This window comes from Hoplias malabaricus, chromosome 9 (genome assembly GCF_029633855.1).
Source record: "Hoplias malabaricus isolate fHopMal1 chromosome 9, fHopMal1.hap1, whole genome shotgun sequence".
Taxonomy (NCBI): Eukaryota; Metazoa; Chordata; class Actinopteri; order Characiformes; family Erythrinidae; genus Hoplias; species Hoplias malabaricus.
Genome location: NC_089808.1, coordinates 381,051 through 404,300, shown reverse-complemented (window position 1 = coordinate 404,300; position 23,250 = coordinate 381,051). Strand labels below are relative to the sequence as shown.

Sequence of the window (23,250 nt, the reverse complement as noted above, 5' to 3'; positions counted from 1 at the left end):
ATCAGTTTTCATGTTTTCGTGTTCAACTCCATAAGTCACAACCTCACTTATGTTTCGCAAGTGAAAAATGACTCACAACAGGGCACTGATGACAGTCAAAAGGCTTTTTATAATTCTGTTATAGTGCTGTGCATTGCATCACTGACTCTGTGTGCCCACATTTTACTTACACAAAATAATAATTTCAGCTGTTAACTTTCTTCTTGCTGCAGAGCGATGTGAGGACTGAAATGAAGACACCCATGATATGACTGCGAGTGGCCTGCAGACTGTGCCAACACACTCGTGCAGCTGAGCCGTAGCCTTGAGATGCAACAGCCGCTCTTTGCTTTCCACATCTTACCTCCAGAATGGGCCGACAGTGGACTCCAGAAACATAATCAACATCTGTCTTGTCCACATAATTACAGTCATGTCTCCTTCTGCCCCACCTGGCCCTTGTGGGCCTACATAGTCCTGCTGTCTTTCTCCCTCTTCCCTGGTTCCACTACTGCTACTTTCCGAGTTGGTATAGTGGGCCCATGGTCCTGTGACCCCCTTTTTGCCAAGGCCTATCCCAGCACAGCAGCACAATTAGCCGTAAGCCGTATCAACCGGGACCCCACATTGTGGCCCGGCATCACTTTTGATTATGTTATCCTAGAGGAAGGCTGCCAGACATCCACGGCTCTTTCCCGTTTCCTCAGTTACTACACACGGGCATCCAGTTTTATTGGGCCAGTCAACCCAGGATACTGTGATGCAGCATCCCTGCTGGGGAAGAGTTGGAATAAAGCCGTGTTTAGCTGGTCATGTTTTAGCTATGAGCTGGACAACCCCCGCAGCCACCCCACCTTTACCCGCACCATGCCTCTGCCTACGCTGGTACTGCTGCGTTTCATGAGACACTTCCGCTGGGCTCATGTGGGCATCATTTCCTCTGGTCATGACATCTGGATTGAAACTGCCAACATGCTGGCCAATGCTTTGCGAAGCCATGGGATGCCTGTGGGCATAGTGGTGTCCACTGGAAGTGACTCAGTCAGCATGCACAGGGCCTTGGTCAAGGTCAAAAAAGCACAGCACCTGCGGCGTAAGTTAACTCTTTAAACCATACATCTTCAAAATAAACTGTTCTTTGAAGTGAGGCCATATTTCATCCCATAAACAGACTTTAAATACACCATAAACATAAAGGTTCAATAGAGTAAGGCAACTGTAGAACCATCACAAAAAGTTTTAAGTTGCATTAACTCCATCTTGACTGCAGGCTTTTTATTTTTCTGCTTACATTTATTTGAAAACTTGAAATATGCAGGTGTCCTCTGGGAAAGTGTATGAAGTGAACCTACAACGTACAACCCTTACCTTAACCCTAAACGTCAAAGGCGTTGCATGCTCAAATGACCATGCCTTTGCATAGTTGTAACTTGAGCCACCTTTTAACGTTCTCTACTGTGTATTACCATGGTCTTTACTAAAGAACCACTGAAAAAACATTTAACAAACTTGTAAATGAAATGTGACGGGGAATATTTTTTCTTTTTCTAAAATTACGTTTCTATAATATTTACGAGGGTGTAAAAGACACAAAGCTTAAGAGCTCCCCAAAATCTTAGATGTTTCCTTCAACTGCTCAAGTTTTGAAAAGACGCTTAGGTCTTATGGTAAATGTAGTGCCTGCAGTGAATTTTCAAAGCTCTGCTGCCTATATGGACATGTCTAGAGCTGTTTTTGTAAAATACATAAAGCAGCTCTATGTCCTAGTCGCACGGTGCTTGCTCAAACACACAATATTTTAATGGTTTCATGATTATCACGACAAATCTAGCTCTCACAGATAAATTTTATTACTAGCTGTGATTTTAGTGCGGTACATCAACATGTCCCTGAATGTGTATTCTCTTTAAGAACAGACACAAACTATCTTTGAATGTGATCAGCACTTGTTAGCACTAAAGAAGTTCCTGAACATAAATGATCGGCACCACCTTGTGAACATTAGGCCAAATGTGTGCTTGTGCAGTTTTTCACATCTTAAAATAATTGGTTCTAAACAGTTCTAGGCAGTGTTTATAAATAGAATGAACCCTCAAAGATCCATGTGAAAACATAAATGGGAAAAAGAGCTATTTAAGGAACCTTTTAAAATGGTTCATTAATGGAGTTATGGAAAAAGGACCACGTCCAGACTCCTCCTCTTCATTACGCACCCTTTAAAGACCACTCCTCTCTCCTCACCTTCTCGTGACGAAAGTCCTCCTGCACATTGCTAGAAGCTACTTTCTTCTCTCTGAACCGGAGCTTTTGGGGTCTGGCTTGACTCTCCACCAGCAGAAGCTGGTGGAAAAACTCCAGCCCAAGTCCTTCTGAGTTCCCCTTCCTTGCCCTGCTTACATCAGGCGTGGTCCTCACTTCGCAAACTGCACTTAAAAGGGTTCCATTGTTGTTAAATATCATCAGTGTTAAGTTTTTACATAGAGCTTACAATGTATGCTTAATAGGCTCTCCTCACCAACATTTCATTTATAGAAATTGCTCTCTGAATAATCATGTCCTGAATGGGCTATTTTCAAATGATTTAAAAGATTCAAATGATATTTTTGCCGTTGTTTTTGAACTGACAAAGAACAATCAATACCTCTTCACCCATGAAGTGACTTTTTTTTTTCTCCCTCCTGGTCCCCCCCTGTTGCTCCGTCTAGTGGTCATCCTCTGCATGCACTCAGTCTTGGTGGGGGGAAAGTCTCAGAAGCAGCTCCTGGAAATGGCTCATGACCTGCAGATGACAGATGGCTCTCTGGTGTTTGTTCCCTATGATACATTACTATACAGTCTGCCTTATCACCAGCTGCCCCAGTCGGCCCTCCACAACAACAGCAAACTGCTGCAGGCCTACAACTCGGTGATCACCATCACTGTGCAGTCACCTGAATATCGATCCTTTTATCATGCCTTCACTGAAGCCCAGGCGAGTGGAGAACTGCCCAGCAATCTCCACCCACACCAGGTACGGTCTGAGCAGAGGGGTGAAGAAAGTGAAATCTATAGATAAGTATTTTAACTGGGACATTTCCATAGCAACAGATGGATTTCTTTTTCTCAGGTCTCTCCTTTGTTTGGCACCATCTATTCCTCCATTCTTTTCATGGCCCATGCCATGAGGGCAGTGCAGGACTCAGGGGAGTGGGTGTCTGGGCAGAACTTGGCCCAGCATACTCGAAATCTGACTTTCAAAGGTTTCAGTCACCCCATCCACACTACACAGGCCAATTCAGGGCTGCTAGATTATGTGGTGTTGGACACAGATGGTTTTACATGGGAGCTGAGGCCTTCCTACAGCATAGAGATGGAGACAGACACGGTGCGCTTCCTGGGTCACTCCATTGACTTTCCTGCATGGGGCCCACCCAAGGCTGATTCCAGCTGCTGGTTCACAGATGGGATTATCTGTAGTGGAGGTGAGAAAGACATACGCAAACAAACACCAAACTTTGTGTCAGTCTAATATCCAACTGCTTCATTTGTATCATAACACAGACAAAATCTTTGAGATTTCACTGCGCCATGTCTTCGTGTCACATTTAAGCTGCATTCCAAAGCCTAGGCTGTTGCCAAGTTCGGTTGCGTTTCTCGGCCGCTACGTCATAGAAGGCTGTTCCAACGCGAAGGACCCTTCGTAGACAGTCGAGAAATGCAGCCTACGTTCCAAGTGATTGGAAGGATGCAACAGATGTATCCTTCCTGGCCCTCAGTTACCCACAGTTCGTACAGGGTGTTGGAGGAAATAAACAAGAAATGGCAAAAATGGACATTCAGAGTTTGTTTATCTTGTAAAGTGTAAAATAACTAAGTAAACTTTGTCTTTAGACCATATTTAATCAGAAAGTTTATTCGTATATATTCAGTAGTATTTTTTTTTTAATTCCAGTTGAAATGTTCTTGTTCCTGTTTCTGTCGATTCCTTTCTTCAGTGTTTTGGTTTCCTAAAGTGATTTGTGTTTTTTTTCTAAGGCATATGTTAGTTTCATCATCCTCATGTTCCCATTGCCACTCCTCTGTCAGTTGCTTCCAGGTGTTTGTCTTCATCTTTTCTTCTTAAGCATGTAGTTGCAGTACTAGCCCCGTTGGTAATTGTTTCTTTGTTAGGCCGAGTGTCAATTTTGTTCTTGTTTTGATTCCTTTTGATGTGCTTTTCTTACAGGAAATAGCCTCCTTTTACCTGTATCTGGGCTCACCATGACACTCTGCTTTTCCCTGTAGATTCATGATTCTTGTCACATATTTGCCTTTATGTTTTGGTCCTTGTCTGTGTTTTCCATGTGTTCTGACACTCCTCGGCCAACATTGCAGTCCCTCGTTTACCGTGGTCTTTGATCATTCCCAGTCGTTCTCCTTTTTATTTAATTATACGCAGTACTGTGCAAAGTAAATCTTCAAAATAAATGTTGTGCTTGTATAAAAGTATTTGCCTAAACCTTTTGCGCAGTACTGTACGTACAATTTAATCTATAAATGCATTTGTCTGAAGATCTCAGTATAGAAGTAATCTCTATAAATAGTTACTGGTGAAACCATCTGATTTCTAAGTTCAGAAATAGACTACCCTTGATTGTCAGCCATGTGTTGGAGTGGTGGCAGAGAGAGACTAGGAATTTACTGCTAGAAAATAATCTACAGCACTGTTACCTCTAGATAAACTGCACCCTACAGAACATTAACGTATTAAATATGTACATGCTCAGTGTATTTTAGTGTAAACTCAGTCATAAACCTCTCTTTTTTTACAAGGTATGGATTTGGTCCAGTTGATAGTTGTCTCTCTCAGCGGGATTCTTCTGGTCTTCTCTTGCATCGCAACAGCGTACTTTATAAGGTACAATCGGTTTTGCCATTAATGCATATTTAAGTATTATGTACTGATAAATATAATAAATATATTTTGTTTTATGAGATTTCAATACACAAGTCTGCATCAGATGTGGATGCTGACAATTACCACAGCATGCAGTCACTTAATTTGTACTTCAAAATTTAAAAAAAATATTATAATTAATAAATCCAAATAATGGAAATGTTCTTGTTCTTCCATCAAAACAAATATTATGTAAATACATTTATTATTAAGAAGGTATAGAGATTAATTTCAAATACAATTCTCTTGGCTTCTAGGCGACGAATCAGTCAGATCCGATTAGTTCGTGGCCCAGACAAAATCTTACTAACCTTGGAAGATGTCATCTTTATCATCCCATCATTAAGTAACAAGGTAATTTTCTCAGGTATTAAAGCACAAAGCTGACAGATCAAGCTTTAATGATTCACGCTGCTAACACAGTGTTTACTACAAACAGAAGTTGAGTTTTGATGAGAGTAGGACCAGCGACAGCCGGAAAAGCTTCTCAGAGCGCAGCAAGTCTCCGTTCTCGAGTCAGTCACCAGTAACTCACGAGAACACGAACGTCGCTCTCTATGAGGTAAAAAACACATTGCACATTTCACACAGAAGGTTGAAACATAACATAAGCTTTTTCTATGGTCTCACTAATGGAAATTGACTCAACAAAATGTTCTTCATATATTTCTGTTGTGACCATATGTTGTAAGCATGTGTTGAGAGTCCACTAAGTAGTAACTGGTGAGAATGGAGGAGTGAGAGCCCTGTGCTATGAAAGCAATTCAGAACTCTTTTTCAAGTTGGCCCCAATAAACAGGGTTTTGTTGATCATTCTGCTTTTTTTATTCTGCAGGGAGACTGGGCGTGGCTGAAAAGGTTTCCTGATGGAAATTTTCAGAGCATCACCCCTAGCACCAGTGATGCATTTGAACTGGTTTGTCCCTTCTATAGTTTTCCCGTTAGAGAATCGTGAACACTAAAGCTAAGAGAACTGACTCAAGATCAGAATTAGAGGACAGCTTTCACTTTAATTTGGGATGAGCAGCAGCAGTGAAATGAATTAAAGTTATCAATAAAATATCAGTAAAAGGGACGTAGGTGACACATGTTTCATAGTTGATTCAATGTTACAATATTAAATCTTCAGTGGGAATTAGTCTTGCTACAATTATAATTCCTTTCTAAATTTGATCACAGATCTTCAGATTTCACATAAAAAATATATATAAATAAGTTTTATTGATTATTTAGAAAGAGGAAATACTAATATACTTCATCTGCGTCTCTTCAATTCATGTTCGGATAAATTTATCCAAATACTGGGGTGAAAAATGACTTTTAAATTTAGGAAAATGTAAGTTCTTCTCTAATTTTGATTTGTGCTATAGTGTCCTGTAGGGTTCAGAAGGTTAAACTCCTAAATAATAATTTATGCTAGATTTCACTATATATGCCCAGTGCTATTTATAAATATTTAATTAAATGTTCAGAGGCACTTTTAAAACATTCAGTTTCAGTGGTAATAAAGTAAGCTCTTTATCCATCTGCAGATGAAGGATATGAGACATGAGAATGTGAATCCGTTCTTGGGCTTCTTCCTCGATTGTGGTGTCTTTGCCATAGTGACGGAGTTTTGTTCCAGAGGAAGCCTGGAAGACCTTCTGCTTAATGATGATGTCAAACTGGACTGGATGTTTAAGTCTTCACTGCTGCTAGACCTCATTAAGGTATTATTCTTCATGGAAGGACCAGAGCAGAAGCAGGTCCCAGCTTCACGCTAATACCAAACAGGTCTTTAATGACTGAGTACGTTTAGTGGGAGTGAAAAGTTTCATGTACCGCTTACAGTGGGAGGACTGAGACTTAATGAACATCAGAAAGCTTTAATTACTTTTTTTTTTCAAATGTATATTAAATTGAATGTAATGTTCATAATGTTTCTGGCACGCAGGGAATGAAGTACCTACACCACAGGAACGTATGTCATGGAAGGCTTAAGTCTAGGAACTGCATTGTTGATGGCCGCTTTGTACTCAAAGTGACTGACTATGGTTACAATAAAGTGCTGGATGCTCAGAAGTTCCCTTATGTACAGCCGCCAGCAGAGGGTGAGTGCATTTAAACTGAGCAGTAGGTCCAATGCTCTCTCTTTGACATGCATTGATTTCCCACAGATTTGAATTATTTGATTATTGGTGGTTTGTCTTTTGTTTTGTTTGACTCTATGGCTTTGTTGACACTGCAGGGTAAATATAGGACTTGTTTATAAATTTGGGGCAAGAATTCACATATCAAGTAACAAGGGACCAAATCTGATTTGTGGTTAGACTGTATTTACATAGCCACATTGGTAGTAATGATGCAGGCATAAGTACACTGAGGGCAGGAATTCAAAATGGCTGCTCTCCTTGTGCAAATCAAATATACTGAAAATCAGTGTCAGATTATAGCGCTGTGTCTGAACAAACTTATAAATACTGACCATATTAATGTCTCTTGCTTCTCTATAAAAAGTGCCATTTACATGTATTGTGCATGTGTTTATTCATGTCTGACTGCTCCACAGAACTGGTATGGACTGCTCCTGAGATCCTCAGAGGCCCCTTCCCAGGGCTGATTGGAACTCTCCCAGGGGACGTCTACAGCTTCTCTATCGTCATGCAGGAAGTGGTGGTTCGAGGGCCTCCTTTTTGCATGTTGGAGCAGTCTGCTGCGGGTAGGACACAAGCTGAACTTGAAGATATAACAAGCTATTCAATTCTATTTATCTGTGTAATAAATCATACAATCATTGATTTTTTGTGTGTAATCCTCTGTTAACACTATAGAAATCGTCCAGAAGGTCATGAACCCTCCACCTTTATGCCGACCCATTGTGTCTCCAGACCACGCTCCAGTGGAGTGCATCCAGCTGATGAAACAGTGCTGGAATGAGCAGCCAGAGGGAAGACCTACCTTTGAGCAGGTATTTGATCAGGTGAGCCTTCTCTTTCTCCACTCTATGCTGATGTTTAGAATAAGGTGGTCTTCCTGCATGAACAGAAAACAATTTTAATGTTCCTAATGATGTTACATTGACTTTTCCACAATTTAAAAGGGTTTTTGATTGAAAGAGTTAAGCATGCTACGTGTTCTAATACTAATGTATTTTCTCAATAAACATCATTAATATTTATTCATTTTGATTTTACATATTAAAATTCTGATGAGGACTTTTACTATAATTACAGCGACAACATACATTTTACAATTTACATTCTTTATTTGCCTTGAAAGCTTTTCCTATGCAAAGCAATAATTTTGTTGCTCGTCTCCTCTGTGTTTCTCTTTTTTCTCTGAGTTACTTCTTCCTTTTCCTAGTTTAAGAACATAAATAAAGGGAAAAAAACCAACATCATAGACTCTATGCTCCGGATGTTGGAGCAGTACTCCTCTAACCTGGAGGAGCTGATCAGAGAGAGGACAGAGGAGCTGGAGGTTGAGAAACAGAAGACAGAAAAACTACTCACACAGATGCTTCCACCGTGAGTAGAACGCTTGCAGGCACCTGGAAATGATCATACATCTATCCCCCCATGTGATTAATTCATACACACAATCTAAACTCTTGCTGTCCATAAAAAAACTGTAATTTTCCGCTATTTACGGTTAAAGTAACAAGATGTTTTCTAAAGTCATTTTTTCAATATTTCACCAGTCCATTTCATCATGTAATGTTCAGGTAAAAGTGCAGCTGTGGTGTTCAAACTATGTAGAAAAGTGTAGTTTTAAAATGACAACAATATATACTGAAGGACTGGTGTGTGGCGTCAGAATCGGTTCTAAAGTTCTGAGAACCAAAAAACTGAATCCATAACCAATAAATGACATTTTGTAATTGAGAAAACTGTCATTAATATTCAGAGTTATAAAAACAGGTGTGTAATCATCTATTTTGAGTTTAATATTTTTGAAGAATCCGTTTTTCACTTTCATTCCACCTTTTCTCAGTTGCGCTTCTCTCAGTCTCACTTTCGCTTCCAGAAGTTTCTCACTTTTTTACTTTTGATGGGGGTCAGGATCTAGACAGTCATTGGCTGCTTAAGTTAAGCCCCGCCCACCCAGCTGATTCTGCACTCACCGCTACGTCGGTGAGAGCACGCAAACCTTCCCTGACTGGAAAAAGACAGACCGACAAACACTGGTAAGCCCCCCGTCAAAAGAGAATGTTCTGGAGGCGAAAGCGAGACTGAGAGCGCGCACAACCGAGAAAACTTGGAATGAAAGCGAAAAATGGATTTTTCAAGGAAATATTGTTTACAAACAACATGTTTTTATAACGTTTTTATAATGTTTTCTCAGTTATAAAATGACATTTATTGGTTATGGATTCTGTTTTTTGGTTCTCAGAATGTAAGAGGTCTGCCTGGGGCTGGGGCGAAGCTGCCTGCTAAGCCACCCCCAGTCACTAGAGGGAGACAGAGACACTATTAATTTGGGGCAATTGGTTCCACCTGGGCTACTCCTACTTAAGGGAAGACAACACACACCTCAGTGCTCAGTCTTGGGGTTCTCTTTTCAGAGGGCTGTGTAAGTCTGGCTGGTAATTCGGTAAAGGCTCTTGAGTTTTCTCCTGGGTCTCACTTTCTCTTGTTTCTCCACCAGAGCTTTTCCTCTGGTTTTTCTCTTGGGATTCAATATGTTCTTTTCTTTACTTTTTTTTTTTTTGGTATAAATAAATAATTAGAAATAAGTTGTGTTCTAACCGCGACCCTGAAATGGAGAAGCGGAGAAGAAAATGATGATGATGAAGTTGTGTTCTATCTTTAATTTTTGTCTCATATTGTCCCTCGTCTTTGTTTTCTTTTGCTCAATTCTGAGGTGATCAGTTTTCCCCTGACATCTTAAGTTTTCCTCTCGTGTTTCATTTTGTCTCTGTGTTCCTAACTTCCAGAGTTAGGGTTGTTTGTGTGTCTCTGCCCTTGAGGCCTATTTCTCTAATGCTCTGTTGGTGGCTTGCCCTGTTTCAATCCACCCCTGGGTGAGCTGGTCCATTACCATGGACTCAGCAGAGTCACCCGACATAGAGCAGCTCAAAACTGCTTTGAGTCAGGGTGCTGCCATTGGTAGACATGAACAGACCCTTCAACAAATTGTCTCAGCTGCAGGGTCTTATTGCAGTCCTTCAGGCTGAACCATCTGTGGCCACAAGGGCTGCACCTGCCCCCCCTCCAGTCCCAAACCCAACACCCATTTCACAGAGTGAGCCCCCCCTGCCACCACCGGAAAGGTATAATGGGGATCCAGGCCGTTGCAGAGGTTTTCTGCTTCAGTGTTCTCTTGCCTTTGAGCAGCAATCCTCTCACTTCCCCACAGAGAAGTCTAAGGTGGCATTTATCACTTCACTGCTAACAGACCGGGCTCTTGCTTGGGCCACTCCCATATGGGAGAATTGTCCTACTGTGTGTGCCTCCATAAAGGAGTTCACAACTATGCGTAACGTTTTTGTTCACCCTGTCTGTGGGGGTGAAGCTGGTCCCCATCTTCTACGCTTAAGTCAGGGAAAGAGAAACCCAAGACTGAGCACAGAGGTGTGTGTTGTCTTCCCTTAAGTAGGAGTAGCCCAGGTGGAACAAATTGCCCCAAATTAAGAGTGCCTCTGTCTCCCTCTAGTGACTGGGGGTGGCTTAGCAGGCAGCTTCGCCCCAGGCAGACCTCTTACACAGAACTTTAGAACCTATTTTGACACCATAGACTGGCGCCCCCTCCAGGGTGTATTCCTGCCTTGCGCCCAGTGATTCTGGGTAGGCTCCAGACCCACTGCGACCTGAACTGGATAAGAGTTACAGACAATGAATGAATCATTGAATGAACAACACCCACTCACATTTCAACATGTTTTTCCACATTATCTTATGAGCTATGATTTTAAAGTGTGTGAGGTATCTGTTATTGTTTCAGGTCCGTGGCTGAGGCTCTTAAGTTGGGTACCACCGTGGAACCTGAATACTTTGAGTGTGTCACAATCTACTTCAGTGACATTGTTGGCTTCACAACCATTTCAGCAAACAGTGAGCCAATCGAAGTAGTTGACCTCCTGAATGACCTCTACACGCTATTTGACGCAATCATTGGCAATCACGATGTGTATAAGGTATATGTGGTGGCTGCATGGACAGAGAATAACAGCATCTGGTTCAGAAATCTCCTTCATGGACTTTATGATTCTATGTTCACTTTTTCAGTATACACTGGAGACTCATATAATCACACAATGCGAGATAACAACCAGTGTACCCAAGTGCATTCCACAAAGTTTAGGCCTTGTGAAAGAAGATCGATAATGGTTTTTGACTTAGTTTTTATCAGTCATTCAGTACAATTAAATCCAATTTATAAAGTCAGTTTATTAAAGTCCAAACCCTTGAAGAACCCCTCAACCAAAAGCCCTGGGTAATGTGTTCCACTAATTTCCTGAGCTGTGAGACCCCTGAACACTACACTAGAGTTGCTCAAGCCCAGTCCTGGTGATCTCATGTCCTGTTTATTTCCAACACGTCTGGTTTTAATAATCAGATGCTCCTAAAGACCTTCATTAACTACATCCAATGTGTTAGAGTTGTGCTTGAAATAACTTTGCTGTCTGTGTGGTCGGACGGCAATGCGTCTTTAAACTGCCACTTAATGCATTAAAATTAACGGTAAATGAGTGGTTTGGCAAATATCATTCTCCCAGTTTTCCACAGGAAGCAGAAACGTGTTTCTGTAGGATAAATCCTGCTCTACAAAGCGTAAATTCTTCACAGATCTTAGAACATACAGTGAGCTTTAAAAATGAATAAAACTTCACTTTGTGGTCAAAACCAGTGTTGAGCAGAAGATTCAGTCACTGATTTGTGGGTTCAAATGTGAGCCCTTAGCTTTAAATGGTTAATATTATATACACTAACTTAACACTGGTTTATTGACTGTAAAAAGGTCTATATTTTTATAAGAATACTTCAGTCTGAACATGGTCTTTATATATTTTATTAAACTCACTCCAGTTTTGATTAAAAACTCTTCTACTTGTCTCACTCTGGGTACTCCGCAGGTGGAGACCATAGGGGATGCCTACATGGTGGCATCAGGTTTACCTGTCCCCAATGGGAACAGGCACGCAGCTGAGATTTCCAACATGGCACTGGACATTCTCAGTGCTGTGGGGACATTTAAGATGACACACATGCCCGATGTCCCTGTTAGAATAAGAATAGGACTTAATACAGGTCAGAAAATGTGTTGTTTTATTGTTATTATTTTTTATTGCTGCTATATATAACTTCATTATTGAGATTTGCTTCATAGATATTTGAAATAACAATGTTAAGCTCCAAAGATCAGAAATAATTGATTTTACCATATATTTAAATTCTGTTTATAGTTAAAGGATATACACCCGTGTATATGTTCTCTCTAGGCCCCTGTGTAGCTGGAGTTGTGGGCTTGACAATGCCAAGGTACTGCCTCTTTGGTGACACAGTCAACACTGCCTCTAGAATGGAGTCCACAGGGATGCGTGAGTCTTTCCATTCATGGCATGGCAAAAATTTGAGGTTCAGTGTCGTCAGTAGACTTTATTTATACAACAAATTTGATGTCTCGTATTCATACAGCCTACAGGATCCATGTCCACTCAAGTACAGTCAAGATACTTCTGCAACTCAAAGCTGGCTATAAGGTGCAGTTGAGAGGAAGAACTGAAAAGAAGGTAATGGTTTTGATACTTGGTCCATATAAAAAATAAAACATCTTTAGTTTTAGTGGCTGTTTCTGTTTTGGAAATCATTAACTGCCCTGTAAAGGGTTAATCACACTGTGTTTACTTTACACGACACCTAGATACAGGCTATAGACTTCTGACTGGTTAGCTGCATTAGCTCCAGTACACAGCATATATACAGCTATATGTATAACAATACAGCAGACATGCTTTGCCTGGTCAAGTATATTTAATTAATAAAGACTGAGATCTGATATTTTTCAAATAAACCTTGATAGGGATGTAAGCTCTCTTTAAATCCACAACTTGCTCTAGAAATAGATATTCCAATGTGGAAATGAGGAGTTTCCCTTCTGTTTCTGGTCTCATTAGTTCATTTTTGCCGTTTTCGATTTATGTATTCTCACCTAAATAGGGTAAAGTCACAGAAGAGACCTATTGGCTCACTGGACGGGACGGCTTCACCAAACCTTTACCCATCCCACCTGAGCTCAAACCAGGGTAAGACCTGGCCACTCTGTGGCCTGTGGGTTGACTGTATGTGTGTCGCCTCTTGTCTTTTTTTTCTTTATTCTCTCCAATATATATTTTGCAGGCAAATGGCACATGGCTTGCAGCTGGAGGAAATTGCCGCATACAAGAGGCAGAAAGTGGAGAAAGAGCTTGCAAAGAAGAATAACTGAGGTAATGTTATGCATGGAAAATGTATAACATTACTGAAAGTGGCAACTGGGATGAGTGGGAGGGAATGGAAAGGTTTTGGAATGGGCCACAATTAGAACCTCTGTGCAATTTATATTTGGATTATTTTGTCCAACAATGAAATAACTCAGTTCTTCTACTTTCAAGTTGTTTCTCATGCTTTAAAGGAACACTCGTTTTAATACACACACATGCATTCACAGATCAACCATAAGATTATGAACACCTTGTCTCAGTATATTCTCTACAGTTACAGACTGTAGTCCACCTATAGTTCTGCATAAACTGTTAACTTCCTACAACCCTGTTCTTCAGTGGTCAGGTCCCCCACAGGTCCTGAGGCTGCTTGAGTTTTTTAACCCATCAGTGTCACTGCCGGACTGAGAATAATCCACCAACTAAAAATATCTGGCCAACAGCATCCTTTGGGCAGTGTCCTGTGTCCACTGATATTCCTGTCTAAACAGTGGATCATGTACTGATCTCTCTCTCACTCAAACACACCCACACTGGTAACGTAAGGAAAGGTCATCAGATGTAAACCTGTTTTGAGTCACTATATGCTACATTTCTTTCAGTATTTGTGTTATTCAGTCATACGCTGCAGGTGTGGAAAGTAAAGAGAAGGTTAAAGTGTTCCTTTAATATACCTGTTACTCTTGAGCCCACAACGTAGTGGCTTTGTAAAATAAAAAAATATATGACAAAAATGTCATTAAAAACAAAGCAAAACAAATTTTAATAATGACGTATCAGTGTCATTCCGTTTTAACACCTGCCGACACAACCGCAGTGTTCTCTGGTTAGCGTTAGCAAAACATTCACATTTCCAGCAAAATATTTATTCTTTCAATCATTTTCTGTAGCTGTTTATTCACTTCAGGGTCGTGGTGTGTCCAGAGCCTTCCTGCTTCCAAATGCAATAAATTCACTAAATGATTCAGATCTTTTTTTTTTTTTAATTCTGTGCAAGATATTCACTGCTCTGATGTGTTCTTTTTGACTGAACCAGAGGAGGGTAGGGCAATAGAATAGAATTGCAGTATAACGTCTTAGAAATCCCAGCATTTATCACTGAAATTTATATAAATCTATTCTTCTCTCTTTGGATCGTTATGATTTGAAGAAACTCAGGAAGTACAGTTATGTATATGTAGTAAAAGTACACTCAGGAAAAATTGTCACTGTGCTGGTACCCTCAAGGGCACACATTCAGTAACACATCTCCAGGGTCCTGGAGGTTGTGGGTTCGAGTCCCGTTCCGGGTGACTGTCTGTGAGGAGTGTGGTGTGTTCTCTCTGTGTCTGCGTGGGTTTCCTCCGAGTGCTCCGTTTTTCTCCCACGCTCCAAAAACACACGTTGGTAGGTGGATTGGCACCAAGTGTCCATTGGGGTGTGTGTGTAGCCCCGTGAAGGCCTGGCTCCCCCTCCAGGGTGTGTTCCTGCCTTGCACCCAGTGATTCTGGGTAGGCTCCAGACCCGCCGTGACCCTGAACCGGATAAGGGTTACAGACGATGAATGAATGAACTTGATTTTACCGTATTCTATTTTAATTGTAGATTTGAAGTTGAGGGTTGATTTCTTACACTCAGTGTCATCTCCAGGACTATTTGCTCTGTGATTTTAAAGGAATACTAAGTAAGATTTGATTTTTTTGCTCATGCGATTCCCTATAGTTAGAGTTTATCCTGAAATTAGCTGGGAGGGGGGAGCTGGGGGAGGTTGTTTTCTATCCTCCTCCGAAAATTACATAGTGCAGTTTCAGCAGTACTGAGTCACAAAGCTAGAGCAGCAAAAACAGAGGCCCTATACTCTACTCTCTATTACAGGTCAGCTTGTAACGATGGCTTTTCAAAATTCTTATTTTTATGTGATTTATGAATGGTTTGCTCCAGCTGTTCTTTAATTTCGAATCATGTTTGAGGATTAATAACAAATGTACAACTAAATGCTTTTCTTGCATCAGTGCTAAATAAGTAACCAATAAACCCTAATGAAATAAAATGCAAATACATATGTGATGTCATACATGGTAACTGCAGCCGTTCTGGTTGTGGACAGATATTTGTGGACTCTGAAGATTCATAACATGTGGAGCCAAAGATAGCAGTAGCTCTTTCCTTTCAGACATGGCATGGCACTCTTCTGATATGGATAGCTGTGAATGTGTTCAGCTTTTGAAAACCGGATGCCAGGTTATGTTTGACATCCGTGTGTGTGTGTGTCTATTCTGTTATGCGCTGTGTCCTGTGGCCTTGTGGTGTTCCAATAAATAAACATTTTAAAATAAGTCTAAACAAACTATGAATGTTTACTATTATGTGAATTGATCCTCAGAGCAGAGGAGTCATACCTGTGCTTTAATTGTAAGCTAAACTGCATCTCCAGTAGAACAGACTTAATGACTTCCCCATTCAGAAACGTGAAGAAATATACTACTAATTCGGTAGGTTACCAATGGTACAAATCCATCTTGCTGTAGATGAACCAGGCTGATGTGCTGCTTTGTTATTGTGTTGGTGTTTTACAGGCATGAGTCCAAGGATTTTAAGTTGATGCTTCAAAAAGCTGTGAGGAAGCTCTCAGCTGTGCGTCAGGTGACCCAACTCACCGTGGCTGACGAGGGCAACGTCATGATTCACCATCACTGACAACCCTTCACTGCTGCCTTTTTGACCCTTGCACTGGGGAAATTAAATGGAATGCCCCTCCACATAAGCACTGGCGGCAAACCAAGAAGACAAAAATGAGCCTTGTTGGTTTTCCTTTTATGGTCCAACATCCATCCATCCATCCATTATCTGTAACCCTTATCCAGTTCACGGTCACGGTGGGTCCAGAGCCTACCCGGAATCATTGGGCGCAAGGCGGGAATACACCCTGGAGGGGGCGCCAATTCCTTCACAGGGCAACACTCACACACTCACACCTACGGAAACCCACGCAGACACAGGGAGAACACACCACACTCCTCACAGACAGTCACCCGGAGCGGGAATCAAACCCACAACCTCCAGGTCCCTGGAGCTGTGTGACTGCGACACCTACCTGCTGCGCCACCGTGCCGCCCATGGTCCAAAATGCTTTAGATAACAAAGTAAAAACTATTCTTTGACCATAACATAAAGAATAGGTCTAATTACTGAGAGCTCGTGAATATCAATTGAAACCTTACATGCAGTTTATTTGAGTGAAATCCTTCTCATGATGCATAACGTGGCAAGAAACAACTGATATACTCAAGCCCTTGAATGGAAACTATCAGAGCTACTTCTCAAAAGCTTTGGCTCAGTCTCAGGAAGTGCAAAGATAAGCTGTGTTCTGTGTGTGGAGGGGCTACAGGCCTATTCTGAATATGAAGCACCTTTGTGACATGAGTCAAAGTCACATGAGGAACTAAAGTTATCCCCTGGGAATCCATTACTCATTGAGAGGGACTGGAGCAGTGAGACACAGAGTGGAAGAGGTTGGAAGAAGCTGTGAAAGATTTTTCCTGGCTTAAAGTAACACATGCATCCATGTAAAAGTGTTCAAAATAAACGATTAAGGTAGAGTTAAAGTACATAACGTGCTGGCTGATGTTCTAATGCATCGAACACTGGTTGCTGCTATCAGCTACTCCTGCTTAAACAGACCTGTCTGATGGAGTCTATGAAGCATGGACTCCCATGGATGTCACTTCACACGTTTGTTTTTGTTGTTTTCTCATTTTACTGAACTATCTCTGAAAGTGTTTAAACATCAGCAGTATCTGTTGATGTGTATTGTGATATAACATCATGTAAATGTTATTAATGAGTAAATAGGTTACATATTTATAGGAGTGCCCGAAAATATTGATACAACAAAAAACATCAGATTTCCAGATTACATTTAATTTATTTGGATGAAATTAGTAAATTGTGCGAGACGTTCAGCTGTAAATTGTTTATTTCAATGATTTTAGCTTGCACTTAAATGCTGTATTTAACTTTGATGTGATGTTTTAGGCTGTTTTTAGAATACACACATTCCTAAGTGATACTTGAAACATCAACATACTGCACCTTGAATGTAACAAATTTCCCTCTCAGACAATTCTCTAAACATACAATTTAATGAAAAGTAAAGACAAAAATAAAAGTTTTGTTTGAACTGATGTGTTCTCTCGGGGTGTGTGTATCAGGGCAGTCCTTGGTTCCGGAACTGCACAGACGTACAATCAAACTACGCCCTTTTGTGGCCACAGCTGAAAGCGCAGCAGATGGTGACCTAGATGCTGCATGGATTAGAAAAGAAAGGTCTGGCTCTTTATAAGAAGGTCACACTGACGAGGTCACCCTTAACGAGATTACACATCCCATAAGCCTGTCTGTCATTTTACACATGGATTATAGCATAGCAGGCTCGGGCAGATCTCTGTATATAGCCGTGTGTAATGAAGCCTATAAAAAAGGCTTGGTTAATGCGTTTTCTTGGAAAAAATAAATGAGTAATGTGTTCCTCAACAGCGATAATATATATATCATCACTGCATCACACATTAATCTGCCTACACATTCTACAGGAGTACCAGAGCATTCCCTAAAGCCAAATACTCACTTCTAGGACTAGCACGTACCTCTCTGATTATGCTGTGTTTTGAAGAAACATTTGAAAGAAGACAATGTTTAGGCTGCACACTTGGGCTGCTGTTTTGTCGAATGAGGCCTAGTAAGTAAAAGGGTAAAATTAGCAAGGTAGCTAGCTCTCTGCCTTTCTAAACACTTTACCTCACTTTGGCTCTTTTTCTGGGGCTAGAAGTGCCCCAAACCTTTTGTACTCCATACAGACTGACTCAACAGCCAAAATAATACTGTTGCTTAGTAGAGGTCAGGGCTGGTGGACACCTCCATGAATCCTAATGATTGTCGTTATTGTTTATGTTGGGTCACAGTAGTAAAAAACACATGAAAACAATGTAGTGTTTAAACTTTAAATGTCTATAAATTGCTGTGCTGTAATGACATACACTTATTCTTAATGATCCTAGCTGCCATTAGGTCTTGCGATGCCTGATTGGTTGCTTGGACAAAGTATGAAGAAAGGGGGGCAATAAATCACATACGGCCGTTATTTGAGTTTCTAAAACAATGAGTTCTGTTCAAAACTTGACACTCAAATAATCAACAGTACGTACTGTAGGGGGTCTCTACCCGACAAAGTAAAAAGCCACTCGGACATCAAGGCTGACCCTTTGCTGTACCCTCCCTGGCACTGAGCTCAGGAAAATCATTAGAGACGGGAACGTGAGTAAGATTCTCTTAATGGTATGTTATACTTTAGTGAACACTTGGTTGTATTTGTGTGTGTTGTGTATGAAGACAACATTGAAACCAGTTGGGGCCCACTCAATAAAACAGAAGTATAGATTTATTCTGATGATCCCAACAGGGAAAATGACTCAGACTCCATCATAACAGTTCATAAGGAATACATTTCACTTCATTCAAAGCTGGTTTTATTAATTGCGAATGAAAACACAATTGAGGTCATTTCTTTAATACACCACTCGAAGGCGCAATTGAGTCATGATCTACTATTACTTTAGAGCTGTGTTCCATTTATAACCAACAGTGTTAATGTGCACACAGGTCTACATTTTAAGCACAGAATATCACATCAGACTTTGATTGTTTTATAATTGTGTCTTCACTGAGACAGTGCACATCTGTGAATACCTGTGTTATTCAGATAAAGTCAGTAGGGTAATAACATCATATACATAGTGGAGACCACATGACTGTTCACTATAACGCTATATAAACAGTTTAGTTTGTGTTTGCCCTGCACGTAATAGAAGTGTCAGTCATTTCATTGCATGTATAACAAACAATACACAGTGCAGCCACTGAATCCAAACAGATGTGGAGCTGTGCCAGTGGTTTTCATTGAAGACAACTGATTAAATCAGGGAACATCTGATTGCTGTGACTGCAGAGAAGTACATAAATACTTTACAACATTCCTTTGATACCATTTGTCTGACCTTTGCTGCTTCAGTCAATGTCCAAAAGACATTTTCCATTTATTTATTCACTTTATTTTCCTACATCATTTGAATATTGTGTGAATATTTTGTGGTGAAGAGACCAAAGAGAAGTGTACTACGTTTGATTGGAATTCAATTTCTGCATTTATCTTTTTTTAAAAAAAAACTTACCTGTGTTCTCTTCTAAATGTGACATTACGAAGATACATTTTTACACGGAACATGACCCCGGACTGAAGAAGTGGTAACAGACAATGAATGAATGAATGAATTTGTGGACAGTGGTCCTTTAGATTTGTTGCACTGTGTGAAGAATGGGAGGTTTCAGAGAATAGAGTCGGAATGTACACATTACACTTCAAACTATAGGCAACAAAGATGTTCTTCAAATAACAGTTACTAGTTTTAAAGGTTATTTTCTATTTCAAAGGACGTTTGATCGTACAATCCACTGGAATTGTGTATAATGCACATAACCGCTGAGTAACATCCTGTCCTTCTAAATGTTTGAAGACATTATGCAGAAACAAATGGATTTCAGTGAAGAGAACTGAATTAATTAAGACATAGGAATGTGTCTGCTCATTAAAACACAACCACTAACGTAGGCATGTGAATGAAATGACCTCTTTATAGGGCACAATTACGCACCGATATTTGTTCATCACAGAATACAGTATGTTAGCTGTGTCTCATCTGTCTATGCACAGGTTCTTTTTACAAAACCCAGGCCAGTAGACGACTCTGGGAGTACAGTACGATCAGCCGTCCGTCCACGTTTAAAGTCCGGTTGCAGTTGATACCAATTATTAGAAATCTGGAATAGTGACCTATTTAGATAAAAACACAGGCTTTAACAGGTCCAAGTCTGGGAAGATGTCATTTAGAAAATGTGATGATCAGGTTTCACAAACTGCAACATTAAGCAAAGAATATGTGTCTACTGTGAACATCAGTATTTACAAATTACAGTAACGCTTCCTGAGAACGTTTTCCAAAACTGAATTAACAAGAAAGTAGTCCAGGTCTTGATTTCCAACTGGTCTTGGAATGGAAAAGAGGTGCATAATCTTCTAAATGTAACACAGCATCAGCCTACTCTTAACTGAAAGGTTCATTCATTCATTCATTCATTCATTCATTATCTGTAGCCCTTATCCAATTCAGGGTCGCGGCGGGTCCAGAGCCTACCTGGAATCACTGGGCGCAAAGCACCCTGGAGGGGGCACCAGCCCTTCACAGGGCAACACACACACACACACTCCTACGGACACTTTTTAGTCGCCAATCCACCTACCAACATGTGTTTTTGGACTGTGGGAGGAAACCGGAGCACACCACACTCCTCACAGACAGTCACCCGGAGGAAACCCACGCAGACACAGGGTGAACACACCACACCCCTCACAGACAGTCACCCGGAGCGGGAAACGAACCCACTAACTGAAAGGTTACTATACACAAACAGGTCATGGACTTGGCCTTAGTCAGTGCTTACTGTAAAGTCAAATTCACGCACAGATACAATCGCATTTAAGCTGAAATATTATGAATCAGGGGAGTCTTCTGAGAAATAGACAAATGCTTGAGTCGGGAATCAGAAATGAGCTGTTTCCAAACTCAGTTTTTCTGGTGACCTCTGATATGAAATGAGAGAATGTGTAACTGTGCCATTATAGAACCCTGAGTCTTATGTGAATACCTAAGCTTTTCTATATATTTTCAGATTCTACTTTCCTTGTGTAGAAAGTAATAGCTGCAGTAACTCAGCTATCAATCTTATTGACTACATGGTTTTTGGAGAATATGCTGAAATACTGATTTATATTTATACTTGTATATTCCAAACTGGATTTTTCCACAAGGGATCATTGTTGCTGACTAATGAATATGTATTATTTTTATAAATGTTCAAAGTGTACATCAATAATTTATTTACCACTTTAACATGATTCTCCATTATTAATGATTATGAAAAGTTTTTCATTGGGTAGTAAAAAAAAAAAGAAAGAAAGCAGCCGTGACCTGCTATATGTTATAAATATGAATATCTATAATAAAGCAGTCATATTTTGGAGTTGGGAACACTCTTAAAGGAAGGAACCCAGACCCTCTTTCACTCGCACTAGTTGTTCTCTTGGGGGGCAGTTGTGCGTTTTGGCTAAAATAAGGCTGACCAACCGGCAGGGCAACTTCCAAGTGTGAAGCAGTTTCTCACAGACACCCGACTCCTCTTTCCCACGGTCCACAGACCCGTTTAAAAACATACTGCGAACCCACCCGCCCAGGACTCGCATACTACAACACTCTCCAGCACCGTCTGAATTTGACAAATGACTTTAGACTACGCTTCTGGTGTGTGTTAGGTTTGGGCTCTTTGGAATGTTATCTGCTAACGTTACGTATAGAGTAACGTTACACACAAAACAATTTATAAACACAGCACATAAATGGCGGGGAAAGGTAGCTAGTTTGCTACTAGACACCTCTCTTATTGCACACCACCCACCGATTAATGTGTTACTGCAAAGACTCAACAAACCCAAACCAGAGTTTCTGGGTTTAAATCTGGTCTTGGTTGTAACATTTCCACTCAGTGTCACATATGGTCCATGTTTTGAACATTTCCGTTATTTTTTTTATTTTTTCGTTTCTGTTCGTCTGTGAAGTTAAATTCCCAGTTTTTGAAGCTTCGAGTCGATTTAAGAAAAGAGTTGATTCGCCGAGTCCTGACGATTGGGGATTTAGAGTTCATGATCCATGCCTTACCAATAAATAAATAAATAAATAAATTCCAGAGGTTTTACGCCATATGTTTTCTGGCAACTTGAAAAAGATGTTTTGAAGCGGACCGTTCTTTCAGTTCTGTAGAAATTCTAGAAAATTTAATATTTTTTAAATGTAAATTTACAAATTAATTATGGAATGATGTTTAACCCTTGGTTACCCCTTAGATTTAGAACATTCCCAAATTTCAATATATTAACATAGTGTTAGGTTGATAATCTTGCATTTGACATTTCTATATTTAGCAACATTAATTAACACTATATATATATATATATATATATATATATCCATGTGTGTAAGTTTAAAGACATATCCCTCCTTGTTGTACAGTCTTTAAGACTTTGTTACTATAATTTATTAAAACTTTTTAAGAACAAACAAAAAAAAATTAAATAAAAAATAATTTTAAAAGTTTGTTAAAAATATTTCCTAATTCTGAAAGATTTGCCTGAAGTCTATATCACTCCTTCCAATTAATTTATATGTGTATGTACGTATGTAGGGCATTGTCCGCATGGGTTTTCTCCGGGTGACTGTCTGTGAGGAGTGTGGTGTGTTCTCTCTGTGTCTGTGTTGGTTTACTCCGGGTGACTGTCTGTGAGGAGTGTGATGTGTTCTCCCTGTGTCTGCATGGGTTTATAATAAATATAAATAGCTGATAATGTGTGTGTGTGTGTTCCTGCCTTGCGCCCAGTGGTTCCAGCTAAGCTCCTGACCCATCTAAACCCTGAAGTGGAATGGCGGTTACAGACAATCATTGAATGAATACATGTATTTAAATCCCCCCCAAATAGATTAGGTTAGGCTTTTTTTTCGATTTTCTATTTATTTATGTCATTTGTTTTTGCAATTTCTATTTGGAATGTGTGTGTGTGTGTGTGTGTGTTGCCCTGTGAAGGACTGGTGCCCCCTCCAGGGTGTGTTCCTGCCTTACGCCCAATGATTCCAGGTAGACTCTGGACCCACCGCCGCCCTGAACTGGATAAGGGTTACAGATAGTGAATGAATTAATTAATTTCTATTTGTTTATTATAGTTTCTATTTGTACATTTTGTCATCTATATCCTAATATGTGCATGTGTTGTTATGTGTTGTTGTTATATCAAATAATTTAAACATAATGGGAAAAT

The 23,250-nt window shown here is 40.2% G+C and overlaps 1 protein-coding gene across 1 annotated transcript; it reads left to right on the top strand.

Moving 5' to 3' along the window:
• The first annotated feature begins 309 nt into the window (after positions 1–309).
• Positions 310–17,387, top strand: gc2 (guanylyl cyclase 2). Its single transcript, XM_066681056.1, has 18 exons — positions 310–1,072; positions 2,685–2,989; positions 3,086–3,440; positions 4,771–4,855; positions 5,152–5,248; positions 5,334–5,456; positions 5,730–5,810; positions 6,427–6,603; positions 6,828–6,984; positions 7,443–7,592; positions 7,705–7,853; positions 8,237–8,400; positions 10,817–11,009; positions 11,949–12,123; positions 12,315–12,413; positions 12,511–12,605; positions 13,033–13,118; positions 15,851–17,387. The coding sequence occupies exons 1-18, from the start codon at positions 310–312 to the stop codon at positions 15,969–15,971; spliced, it is 3,375 nt and encodes a 1,124-aa protein (XP_066537153.1). The 3' UTR covers positions 15,972–17,387.
• The last annotated feature ends 5,863 nt before the right edge of the window (positions 17,388–23,250 follow it).